Source organism: Triticum dicoccoides, chromosome 3B (genome assembly GCF_002162155.2).
Source record: "Triticum dicoccoides isolate Atlit2015 ecotype Zavitan chromosome 3B, WEW_v2.0, whole genome shotgun sequence".
Taxonomy (NCBI): Eukaryota; Viridiplantae; Streptophyta; class Magnoliopsida; order Poales; family Poaceae; genus Triticum; species Triticum dicoccoides.
In genome coordinates, this window is record NC_041385.1 from 472285197 (window position 1) to 472298389 (window position 13193).

Here is a 13193-nt window from a genome sequence, read left to right on the forward strand (position 1 = left end):
AATCATAAAATATGGTGGGGGGGAGTCAACGATTTGAAAAAAACTTCATTGAATTTGAAAAAATATCATCAAATTTAGGAAAAAGTTTACTGAATTTGAAAAAAAATCCTTCTGAAAAAGGTTCACTGATTTTGAAAAAAGTTCATCGAATTTGGGAAAAAAATGTCATTGATTTGAGGGTCCAAACCGTCAAGCGGACCAATACAGGCTCATGTTGAATGGCTTCGAATGTCCAGACATATGCAAGTGATTTGAGAGTCGACTTTGAAGATGTCCGGACTATTAGAGCAAGATACGAGCAGTAATGTTTCACTGCTGGACGAACAGCGCACGACCATGGAGCCAGATAAACCAGCGCACGCACCGCCGGACGTAAAAGGCTTCACTAAAATTAGTTATCAACTACATCCAGTTACCACTAGGAAATTATTGATAAAAAAGATTGAATTTAGGCTTAGTTTAGCGAGTCTATATATATATATAGACCTCACATGGCTAGCATACAAAGTAGTCGACACACACGGCCAACAAACATAGTCGATACAATGCAGAAGATTTTTAGTAATACAAGTCCATTGGCAATGCAACAAATCATACGCATCATGGATGAGGTAGAAAAGACTTCTTAAGCTTTCTTTGTACCCGGGCTTTGACCGTGCCTTCGAACAATTTCAACTCAAATTTCGGTAACAAGCTTCTTACTTGCCATCCATACTTGTTTCAGCAGCATTCGATATTTGCCTGTATAAACGAGAGTAAAAAAATTCTGTTAGATGATATGAAATATCTACTTGCAGAGGTTAAATCATCTAAACATTGACTATAAAAAGCAGAAGACCCATAAACAAATTATTATCCAATTAAATTAAAATTCCAACAACCGCTCTGCTCTTCATCAAAGGAGTACTAACATTAGCAATTTTGTTCGCACTATCTCTTTCTGACTGTATTGAGTATTCTTGTCATACAACACTCAGATTCAGGAACTTGCAAGTTCTCTTCCATTCCATGCAACTCCCTGTGTTTCAAATTCTAGATTTGTCCCAAGTCAAACATTTCTATCTTTAGCCATCAATTCCTAGAAATTTGTACAGTATAATGACTGAGCATAATTGTCATGGTGAATCTAATAATATAAATCTTATAATCTTGAACTATAGAGTGAATTTCACTTTTTATCCATAGTCTAACATTTGTGACAGCAATTACCCCATTTAATAGGAATTCCTCCTGTTTACTCTCTTTAGTCTAACTCTAATATCTGACAATGGTACAAATATAGGGACAGTACTGAACGCATTCACCAGTTAACATTTCCCATTTAGTGAAACATTTGCCAGTTTATTCAGTTCTATTTGGTAGGACTCGTTCATCAGGTCTACATGGCCATGCGCGACTTCAACAATCCTAGCTGCTTCTACTACGATCTTTGTTGTAGCTACTGTCCTTGCTTCATCGATCGCTTGGCTGAAACCTGAAGAGAGAAGCTAGCGCATGCACGCTTGTCCTGTACATGCATGGCACACAGAAATTTTATGCTACGTACTAGTACTAGAACAAAAACAATAATTACGAAAAATACAACCAAAATACTCTACTTAAGTGGACTACTGCTACTAGTGCCCTATTATGCTCTGGCTAGCTCTCGTGTTTAATTCTGTCTGGCTAGCAGAAGGTGAGAACATTGTGGCAGCAACAGTTGTGCCACAAAGGTGCAGATGAGGACCTGAGAAGGTAGTCGGATATTAAATATGCCAGGGCAAAATATGTTTCTGATATTGCAAGCCACGTAGAGCTGATAACTCGGTGCAACCTTACAGAATGGGTCAAGTTTAAAAGGGGGTGAAAGCTGACACAACTTTTACTAAATGGGATAAGTGCGAAGAATTTCTGCTAAATGGGCCAATTGTTAAACTAGGGGTTGAAAAATGGAATTCACACTAAACTATACGCATTTCTAGAAACCGGTAGTTATTAAAGATAGAAAGAAAGGTTTGACTTTGGACAAAACTAGAATGACAACTAATATGAAGAAGAGGGAGACCCTAAATGTACTGCAATTTTTACAGGGGCCACGGATCCACTGCAATATTTCCCCTCAAATAAGCCAACCATAGTGATTGCCGATTTTGTCCCAATACAACTCTCCCTAACAAATGGGCCACGCCTGCCAGTGGGTCATTTTTTTTCCTCTCTCATTTGCATCTTTTCGGCAAGGCTGCGGTGGCAGGTGGCGGCGGCGCGGATGTCCAGCGACGGCAGCACGGAAGTCCGGCGGCAGCGGTGGTGTTCCAGCAGACGGCAGTGGTCCAGTGGCGCGGCGGTCAATGGAGGCGGCGCACTGACATGGCAAGCATTGAAAATTTATGGGGAGGGTTGCAACTCTCCACTATCTGAGGAGATAATTTTTTGGGTTTAGGGAGACTGTTGAAGCAGGTTTTTTGCCTCAACTCTCCCTATACGTGCAATTTCTTGGGAATAGGGAGTAGTTTGCTGAAGATGATATAAGTGTACTACTACTAGTGCACTATTATGCGCTAGCTAGCTCTGGCATTTAGCTGTGTCTCGCTAGCAAATGGTGGGAACATTGTGGCTGCAACAGTTGCCGCACAACGGTGCGGACGAGGACCTGAGAAGGTAGTCGGAGATTAAATATGCTTCTGATATGGCAAGCCACATAGACCTGATGACTCGGCCCTCCTTACAGAACTAGTAAACATGTACGTGCAACGCACGTCTCAATCGACATCAAATAATTGTTAATAAATAGTTGTCTAATATTTACATAGTTTTTCATCCGTACATATCTTTATTACTGATTTATAATGTTTTTCGGATGGAAGCAAAACTAAATTACGGATAAATAGAGAATGTGCAAATTAGTTCAAGATCAATAAATTTATGTAACTTATGTTGCTAGTACGGACACCCTAGTAGTCACTTATTTGCTACTATTTTCTTAGCCATATCATCCTGATTCTACCCTTTGTCCCATCATAGAAATTGACACATCACCCATGGCTGCAACAGTCTCAACGTGATGAAGAGCCAAATCAGTTTCCTCCTCCGTCTTACACATGACCTTGCTTCCTGTCATGTCACAAAAGAAGAAAACAGTCCCTTTCTCTGTAAGATTGAACAGAGTCAAGCCATAAAAGAAAATGGACAAGCTGATTTTTTCATCATGAAATTTTGTGTTTTGAAATAGTTACTAAATATGTAATGTTTAGTCCAGCAGCCAAATGGTTATACCCCAGAGTTGTTTACATCATTGCTTCACTCATGGTTCAGTGCCATGATGGCATAAAAGATATCTTAGAAAAAGCCGGATACATAGTAATGCCTAATTAACAGATGGTCAAAGCAATTATCAAAAAACATGAAGAGCAGGTTAACCATTGTTACATCCCAAATCTATGAGAACATCTGTAAATAATTATCTGTAATGGGGTGTTTAGAGTACACCTGCTTTGGTTGTACTGGGGTGTGGTCGAGAGTGGATGTTCGCATCCATTTCGAGGCTTCTTGTACATTGTATTTTCTCTCTTCTATAAAAGTATGCCTTTGGCGTACTCTCAAAAAAAAAAGAATATCTGTAAATTGTAGAAGAAAATGGCGCAGCTATGAAAAGAAAACAAAGCTTTAACCTTGGTGTAGTAAAAACTAAAAGGTAACTTATCCCTACAGTCTAATAACAGAACAACACATGAGTAAACAACTTGCTGTTTTCTGTAAAGGGTGAATTTCATTGGCAGCATGTCTGAACTATCATAATAAAATTAGTCAGGCCTCCTAAATTTTGTTACTCAAGAAACTATCTGCAGGTCCCTGAAATTTTGCTATGCATTTTTGGAAGAGAAGAGCACCATTTCAAATTCACAATACTGCGTGATAGTTTGTTTCTCGAGCCTAAACAAAAGCAAAACTTCCTCTAGACACTTGCTTAATGTAAGAGCGGAACAAACTTTCATAATTTCAAACTGAAGATTTCAAAGTCATACACATGGCAGATAATTCATACTTTAGGAGGAAATTAGTTTGCCTCCAAATCCAACAGCAATCAACAAAAATACACATGGAAAATGGCATTTAATAGTACACTGTAAACAGAACACTGAATGGATAATGATACTAAAATGTGTTTACAAAGGTCAACAGAATACAGATCTTACCAACGAACAAAGATGAAGTGATGAACTGACCGGTTTCAGTGAAGTGGCTAATGTCATGACCTCGGTTTTCTGCTGAAGCAACTCATTTTCTCTTTCAGATAGCTGAACTGCTAAAATACCCACCTATGGAAAGTACCAAAATATTGAAGTGTTTACAAACAAAGAGATCATTTAGGCATGTATATATATGTAGGTCGACTGGTGGAGACTTCTTTGAATAAAAACTCACCTGCTACTATTTTTTACACAATGAAACTGTACGTGCTTCTTAAATATGTGCAAGCTAGTTGTGTATTTCATCGATTGTCAAGAGAGAAGGCATCGAGGAAGGAACCAACCTGGACATGATGATAGATAGGCTAAGAATTTAAATTGTGAATGAAGTGTACTATGATTTTCATCAAGGTCCGGTATTTCTTGTATATATCAGCAAGAGCACATCAAGTGCTTCTGAGTTTGAACAACATGTTAAATTAAACCAGCATTCCTTTCATCCAAGAAATGGAATGGAAAGTAATGGGGAGATTGAGAGTAAGCATGACTCACCACGGTATATCAGAGATGCAGGTCCTGAATTAGTTGGACTTGAGGGCGAGGAATTTTTTCCACCTGAGTGCGAGGAGATGTACCCCCAAATTCGTACCACTACCATAGACCTGCACGTGCGTAACATCATGGCAGCAAATTACAGTTTTCTAAAATATTGGCAATGTAGCATCATGGCTGCAAATTACATTGCGTACAAGTGGGGTCAGAACAAAAGCTACAGTCAAAAATGGGGCCCAAAATGGAAATACAATCCAAAATAGAAAATCAATGAAAAGTTGAAAACTGTAGTAAGATGAGGATTTGCACTTGGCAATGTAGCTTACCTACAACTGAGGTTTGAACAAAAGCTACAGTTATAAGCACATGAGTTGGTTGTAGAACTGATCTAAATACTTCACCATTGATTAGTATCTCGTTGAGAGTTCACCTCTTCTGGTGCCACAGACCAGCACCCTCGGCGCTCTCCCTGGCTACACAAAGCATGCTCGTATTGATCAATTCCGCAGTTGTATAGCTACAGTTTCCGCCCCTCTTGGTTCCTCGTTCGCCACAACCCGCCTAATTCCTGCTGTGTGAGTCAGCAAGCAACAGTGCTCACCTTCATCCAAATACATAGATTAAAAAGACCAATGTGGGGATGAAAGGCCGCATAGTATGCTGCTCGGAGAACATATGAACCTAACTTTGCTTCAGAGGTAAAATTAGCAATTCCTAGTCATTATCTGCTTTGACTGCAGTACCAAATTATCAGTTGAACTAACTTAAAATTTATAATTGGTGCAATACCTATATAAATTGAGAAGGCGGTGAAGTCCAACTATTAGATCCAACATCACTGAATCCTTGAGATCTTAAACGTGACCTACTTGCTCATAGTTCCGACCTACTTGCTCATAGTTAAGATGATTACCATCTGCAAGAGGACATAAATAGTTCAACGGAGAAGAAATTTGTCAGAATATATATGTGTGTCATGGCCGAAAGCTTATGTAGCAAGGTTCTTCATGCATGCAAATCTCCCAAAAATCAATCCATATACCTGTTTCCAACCACTGGTACGTGCATGTTGCTATAACCGAAAGCACTTCTGACATAGCAACATTGACCAATCACTACAGCACCTAAATCTGTTTGCTGTTGGAAACCTCTTAGGGATCTTAAACTCAACTCTAAAATTAGTCAAAGACCTTCTAAGATTAATATTACACTTAATGGGATCAACTACAAAACTCAGCTAGATTGATTTGTACAGCAAATTGCAAAGAAGATTACTTATATCAATCAATAAGTGTAAAAGGATGTGGCCAGTTTGATACATCAGACTTTTTATGTTCAGTCAGGATATGGCCAGATCGATTCATCACAATAAATTCCAGTGGAAAGGGCACTCCGAACCAACAAAAACATGAACCGTGATACGGCTGGCCGGTTGTAGATCGCCACTGGCAAATATCTCCTGGTTAAGTGAAGCGTGTATCAGCACTACACTGAAAATATCAAATGTGAAGCAACACTACACTGAAAAAAATATACTGGACCTCGTGAGATACTGAGAGAACAGAATCACAAGCATCAACTTAGAGGATCAGAGAGATACATGGTGAAAGTTAGTCGGCTTGATGGCGAGGGCCTCACCGTATAGGTGGCCACCGTCGAAGTGGGGGATCAGAGTCAGCCGCGACGGAAGCAGAGTTCAGCGGCGACGGCGGAGGAGCGGAGGGTCGGCGGCAGAGGCCGACTGGAGCGGGGGGTGACGGGCAATTTGAGCGGCGGCGGAGTGGAGGATCGGCGAGTGGCGGTGGTAGCCCGTGCTGGCGCGTCCACTGGGCAACACAGAAGGAGCGGGCGGCGGCAGAGGCCGACTGGAGCGGGCAGCGACGGGCGATTAGAGCGGCGGCAGCAACCCGTGCCGGCGCATCCGCTGGGCAAGGAGCGGGCGGCGCACCGTGCACAGGAGGAGAGGGCGGAGGTTACACAGGAGAAGCAGGATAGAGATCGTGGTTCGTTCGTGCGGAGTAGTTTTCTTTAACGAAGAGGCATCTACTATCAGTCGACGGGTTAGTGGCTTGCTAGCGTTAAACACAGAGAGATTGTGAACCATTAGATCGTGTGATTAGGCGGCTGAGATTATTTGGATCTGCCTCTTTCTTTCTTTTATAGGGGTAGTAGATGGGTAATGTTTAAAAGGAGGTGAAAGCTGGCACAACTTTTACTAAATGGGGCAAGTGGGAAGAATTTCTGCTAAATGGGCCAATTGTTAAACTAGGGGGTGAAAAATGGAGTTACACTAAACTATGCGCATTTCTAGAAATCGGTAGTTACAGATAGAAAGAAAGGTTTGTCTTTGAACAAAACTAGAATTACAACTAATATGAGGTACAGGGACCTAAATGTACTGCCATTTTTACAGGAGCCATGGAGCCACTGCAACATTTCCCCTCAAATAAGCCAACCATAGGGATTGCCCATTTTGTCCAGCGAAAAACAGCTGGGTTAGGCTTACACTTTGCTTATTTTGTGTGCGATGGAAACTTTTCGGTTCCCACAAAAGAAATAAACATTTAATACAAAAGCAAGATTATCTACCAAAAGCTGCGCACAACAAAAGAAAACATTGCTTAATTCGTGCAGATAGTGCATCTTATCGTTCTGACAATGGCCCAGGAAATAGTATGGCACGAAAGACGCAATGCATGAAAGCTGAATCCTGGGTATGAGATAGCCTACCAATGGTGTGCAATATTTTCCCCTCAAATAAGCCAACTATAGGATTATTTTATTTCCTTGGTGCACATTTGCACCGTTTGAACAATGGCTGTGGAATTATTTTTAATAGGGGTTAGTTACACCACATGGCGTGCAAGATACAGCACATGGCGCACTAATGAAATCATTCATGTGCAACACACCATAAGCAAGCAGAAACTTTGGTTAGGGAACAATGCGGTGAAGTTAAGCTGGACACTGTCTTTACTTTTGTTATTTTGTCTGTTGAATGAAGCCTTTTTTATACATCTAATCAAACAGAAACCACGGAATTTAAATGTGGTGACAGGGAAGCAGTAAGTGCTGAATTTATGGACAGAAAAGTAAATGCTAGCGAGATAAATGCAGGCACAATGTTCACCGTCCTCAAACAAATACAGTAGTTATTTTGAAACAACAAATCAGGTAGATCTAAAGAATACTAGCTGGTAGCTGCACATGATCAAATGAAATAATAAATAATGAAAACCAGAATTGTAATGAAAGATGGAACACATTCTTTTGTGATATTAACTTGCACAGCATAATAAAAGCATAGATGTAACAAATCTACATCCACTCAGTACAAGTACCCAAAGTACTCTCTGCTGCCAGTACAAGTTGGTTTACCTCTGATACTTCAGTTTGTAAATCATTTTGCTACGAAAGGATATGAAAGCTCTTAACGAAATTACCTGGTTGATGAGAAAATGCCCAGATGCTTGGAGATCCCACTGGGAAAGTAGGTGAAACAATGACCCAGGGGTCTTCCAGAGCCGCCAAAATTAGCCACGCCTTTTACAGCCTTGTTCCTCATATCAAGAGCAATAACACAGGCCTTATCCCCAAGGGTATCAGGCATGTGCATAAGGTAAACAACATCACCGTCATGCAAGCTAAGAGCAGGATAGCCTAGACAAGTTCTCTTGAGGTTTGGCTTGGTATCATCACCACGCTCCTGCAGATTAGGTAGTAGCATTTGGGCATACACAGGGTTATCCAATGGTACATCATCTGGGCATCTGATAGTGCAGTCCTCCTCCCAGTTGCTGCTATCAGAAGTGGAACCAATGCTTGAAATTTTTAATTTTTTTGTTGCAGCAATCCAACCTTGAGATATCGGGGAGCTTCCAGTGTCTGAGCCCGGTCTGACGTTATTGTGCATCTCAAAATACTTGATGTAACCTTGGAGAACAGTGATGTTCTGAACATACAACGGATAACCAATGAGCGGATCGGGCGACAGCGGCGAAGGTAGCGGGATGTAGCGAAGACTCTGGTTGCTGTCAAGGAGGAGAAGGTCACAGATGATAATGCCCCGCCCGAGGTCGACCCAACCCACTGAACCAAGCTCCCCTCCAATGGTGATCCCCTTGTTGGGAGACTGGAACTCAAAATCCTTGGGCGAATCAAGAAGCATCAACTTGGTGCTCCATGCCTTTGTCTTGGAGTTGTACAGGTGGAGATTAAAGTGCCCGTCGGTGTACTCCCGCTCAATGAAGGCCCTGCGGAGCACGGCGATGAAGAACATCTCTTGGTCGTGGCAGTGCAGTAAGGCAACCTCTTGGTCGTAGATCCTGAAGTAGGGGGGACAGTGGACGAGCTTGACCGACGGCGGCGTCTTCTTGGTGCCGGCCTGGTAGACGAAGTAGCGAATGTTCTTGGTGTACACGTGCTGGCGCTCGGGGCAGATGGTGATGCGGAGCAGGACGAGGCCATCCTCCGTATAGGAGATCTTGGGCATGTCAGCGAATGCATCGGGCTTCAGATCTGGGCAGTGGACGGTGAAGCAGGAGACGCGCGGCGGGGCAGCCGGCCAGAAGGTGACCAGGATGCGCTTGCCCTTCTTCTTGGTCCTGCTCCTGCGGCCACGGGCGGTGGTGGCGTTGGTGCGGTCGCTGAGGTAGCCGAAGGAGTCGATGAGGATGGTCTCCGGGAGAGGAGAATCCGGATCCTCGGGGTGGATAGGCGGAGGGATCTGGAGTAGCCGGAGTTGGTGGTCATCCATCACCATGGCAACCGAGGAGGTCGATGCGGAGGTGGCGGCCGGAGGAGGAATGGGAGTGGAACCCTAACGCAGGGAGGAGAGATGAATCTATGGATGGGCTCGCTGGCACACACTGAACGAGTCGATATTTTATCTCGGGGACTCCGACGCACAGAAGAGGAGGCAACGACTGGGCCGGCCCGACTCTGTAGCGCTCATTGTTGCATCATTCTCAAAAACAAAAAGCTCATTGTTGCATTCTCTATACAAGAGGTCATTGTTGCATTCTATAAAAAAAGGTCAATTGTAGCAACCTTTTTGAAACAAATCTAAATTTTCTCGAAATATGAATATATTTTATTGTAAAAGAAAATATTTACTGAAAACGCGAACAACTTTTCAAATTTCTGAAAAATGAACTTACAATTTTCTAAAAAAAATTGAATCATATAAAAACAATTTTTTAAATGCGTTTTTACTGTGAACAAATTCTGAAAATACGGATTTCGTAAATTCCAAACAATATTTGAAAACACACAAAAAATCTGCTTTTTTAATCTAAAAGCATTTTCTAAAAATTCCAAACATTTTTAAAAAAGGTAACTTTTTTGAAAACATAGAAAAGAAAAAGGAAACAAAAAAGGGACACAGACCGATCAGGGGCCTTGTAGAAGGTTTCCAAAATCGGAACCAACATTCAATTTATCTAGCGTTAAATTGGTCGGCCAACTCGGTCGCTCATGTGCCAATAGGCGACTATTTGAGGCATGTTAGTCAAATACTAGTAAACACCATTTATCTCTGCTCTTATAAAAACAAGGATCATTTACATTTCAGTCCCTAACTCGAACCCACTACTCGACGCACAGAAGAGGAGGCAACGACTGGGCCGGCCCGACTCTGTAGCGCTCGGTACTGTAGCAATCAGCTCATTGTTGCATCATTCTCAAAAACAAAAAGCTCATTGTTGCATTCTCTAAAAAAGGTCAATTGTAGCAACCTTTTTGAAACGAATCTAACTTTTCTCGAAATATGAATATATTTTATTGTAAAAGAAAATATCTACTGAAAATGCGAACAACTTTTCAAATTTCTAAAAAATGAAGTTACGGTTTTCTAAAAAATGGAATCATTTAAAAAACAATTTTTAAATGCTTTTTTACTGTGAACAAATTCTGAAAATGCGGATTTCGTAAATTCCAAATAATATTTGAAAACACACCCAAAAATGCTTTTTTAATCTAAAAGCATTTTCTAAAAATTCCAAACATTTTTTTAAAAAAAGGTAACTTTTTTGAAAACATAGAAAATAAAAAAGAAACAAAAAAGGGACACACACCGATCCAGGGACCTTGTAGAAGGTTTCCAAAATCGGAACTAACATTCAATTTATCTAGCGTTAAATTGGTCGGCCCAACTCGGTCGCTCATGTGCCAATAGGCGACTATTTGAGGCATGTTAGTCAAATAGGAAACACAATTTATCTCTGCTATTATAAAAAAACAAGGATCGTTTATATTTCAGCCCTTAACTCGAACCCACTACTAAGATTTACCCATAATTTTGAAGCGTGTTCAAATTTCCCCCTCTCCCGTTAGGTGCCTTTATAAAAATGTCCTTCTGTGCCATTTCCGTCTGGTCAAAGGCCTCTGACCATCAATAGGACGTTTTCTAGACATATTTGCCCTTCGATGCATATATAACTTACACATGGACCTGCCCAAAGTTAAAAAAACTCACTATCTCATCCCCTCTCTTTAACTTATAGATGGACCCCAACAAGCATAAAAAATAAAAATAAAACACACTCTCTCTCTCTCTGACATGTGGACCATGGGACTCACTGCGAGGGTCAACAACGGTCCACACGTCCCCAAACGCATGTCCGGCCGGCTGCGCTCGCCGACGGCTCGCCGTACGTGGCTATAGACGGTCGCGGGAGGAGAGTGTGAGGCGGGCAGTATAGTTGTGTGAGGCACTCCTTGCACACCAATTCATCTTCACGGGCACGTCACTCGCAGGTAGGTGGGCGCGCGCAGACGACCGAGCTAGCCGAGGTCAATCATGGCGGCCAGCTTCGGGCAGGGCGCTCCGGGAACGGGGTCGAGCAGTGGAAGAGGGGAGTAGGTCCACAAGATTTCAACGACGATGCATTGAGGTCGAGGAGGTCAACGGTGGCTCGGGGCGGACGAATTTAGGAGCTCAAAAGCACATCCATGGCGGAGATCAGAGTCCCGTCCGTCGTCTACAGGCGGCCCCAGGCCCGATTGAGGCGGCCAGAGGGGCACATGGCCATGCTCTTTGGTCTCGATCTAGCCTTCGACCGAGACAGCTAGCATCGACGTCCTCCGCGGAATGTCTCATGCGCTCCCCGTGCATGGCGTCACAGTCCGCCGCCACCCGCCTCGACCACCACCTGCAAATCCTTCGACAAACCACCCCGAACTCGTCCCCTTGGTCTTCACATGTAGGCACGCCGCCCCTCATCGGCGACGGCCACCTGGCGAGCCTTGCCTTGCTTTGGAGCGCGTGGACTAGTGTGGACACTGCAAGTGGGTCCTTGGCACACATGTCAAGGAGAGAGAGGTTATGAGAGAGGGAGAGTTTTTTATGTTATAAGTGAGTGAGAGTGAATAAGACAAAAAAAATTCTCTTTTTCCTAGGGTAGGACCCGCATGTAAGTGACAAGTGAATAGAGGGGCAAATATGTCCAGGAAACGCCCCATTGATGGTCAAAGGACTTTGACCGGGCGGATATGGCACGGAGGGCATTTCTGTAAGGGCACATAACGGCACAGGGGGCAAATTTGAGAATGCTTTGATATTAGGGGTAATCTGTGTAGTAGGTTTGAGTTAGGGGCACAAATGTAAATGTCCCTAAAAACAATGTTGGGTGTAATTGGTTTTGTTCCCTGGATCAATTTCGGACCTCCTACATACATGATCTAAACCAGGTTCTACACTTTGTTTGATTGCCCACAAATCCCCACACTACATGGCAGCACAAACGCAAGCACGACATTTGGTTGTGGGTATGTGTAACGCCCCGGATTCGATGCGCCAGGTGTCCGCCAGTTATTCGATGTCCTTGCCATGTCATTTGCTTGCGTGTTGCACTTTGCCATGTCATCATCTGCATTTCATATCATGTCGTCATGTGCATCGCATTTGCATACGTGTTCGTCTCATGCATCTGAGCATTTTCCCCGTTGTCCGTTTTGCAATCCGGCACTCCTATGTCACCCGGCGTCCCCTTCTTGCCTCTTTTCGTGAGCGGGTGTTAAACGGTCTCAGAATGGACTGAGGTTTTCCAAGCGGCCTTGGTAGACCGCATGTCAAGTTTCGTGCCATTTGGAGGTCGTTTGATACTCCAACGGTTAACCGGGTAACCGTTAAAGCCTCTTTTGTGTGCAGCCCAACACCCCTTCCAAAGTGGCCCAAAACCCAGCAAACTCCCCTCCATGCTCTCGGTCGTTCGATCACGATCGTGTGGGCGAAAACCGTACCTCATTTGGACTCTCCTAGCTCCCTCTACCTATATATAGACCTCCCCCTCCGAAATTTCGGTGCAAACCCTAGTCCTCTTCCTCCCGCGCTGCCAACCAGGCCCACGCCCGCCTCCCGCTCGCCTCCCCCGAGGCCCGATCCGCCGCCACCATCTCCGCCTCCCCTCACCGGCGCCGCCATCTCCGGCAGCCTCGCCGGCGACCTCCGCCGCCCTCCGGCGCCTCCCTCCGCCG

The 13193-nt window shown here is 43.5% G+C and overlaps 1 protein-coding gene across 17 annotated transcripts; it reads right to left on the reverse strand.

Moving 5' to 3' along the window:
- Positions 1–426: 426 nt before the first annotated feature.
- On the reverse strand, positions 427–9577 carry LOC119276596. Of its 17 annotated transcripts, none has more exons than XR_005136669.1 (8): positions 8162–9577; positions 5761–6177; positions 5508–5634; positions 4719–5319; positions 4402–4510; positions 4173–4295; positions 3466–3562; positions 2743–3090 (listed from the first exon to the last, which is right to left on the reverse strand). XR_005136669.1 is itself a non-coding variant. In XM_037557717.1 (2 exons), the coding sequence occupies exons 1-2, from the start codon at positions 9478–9480 to the stop codon at positions 699–701; spliced, it is 1362 nt and encodes a 453-aa protein (XP_037413614.1). In that variant the 5' UTR covers positions 9481–9577; the 3' UTR covers positions 427–698. The 17 variants fall into 17 exon arrangements, 2 of the variants coding, with proteins under 2 accessions (XP_037413614.1, XP_037413613.1); XR_005136667.1 differs by having other exon boundaries at positions 3466–3574; XR_005136663.1 differs by having other exon boundaries at positions 2743–4295; positions 4719–4828; positions 5149–5319.
- Positions 9578–13193: the final 3616 nt, after the last annotated feature.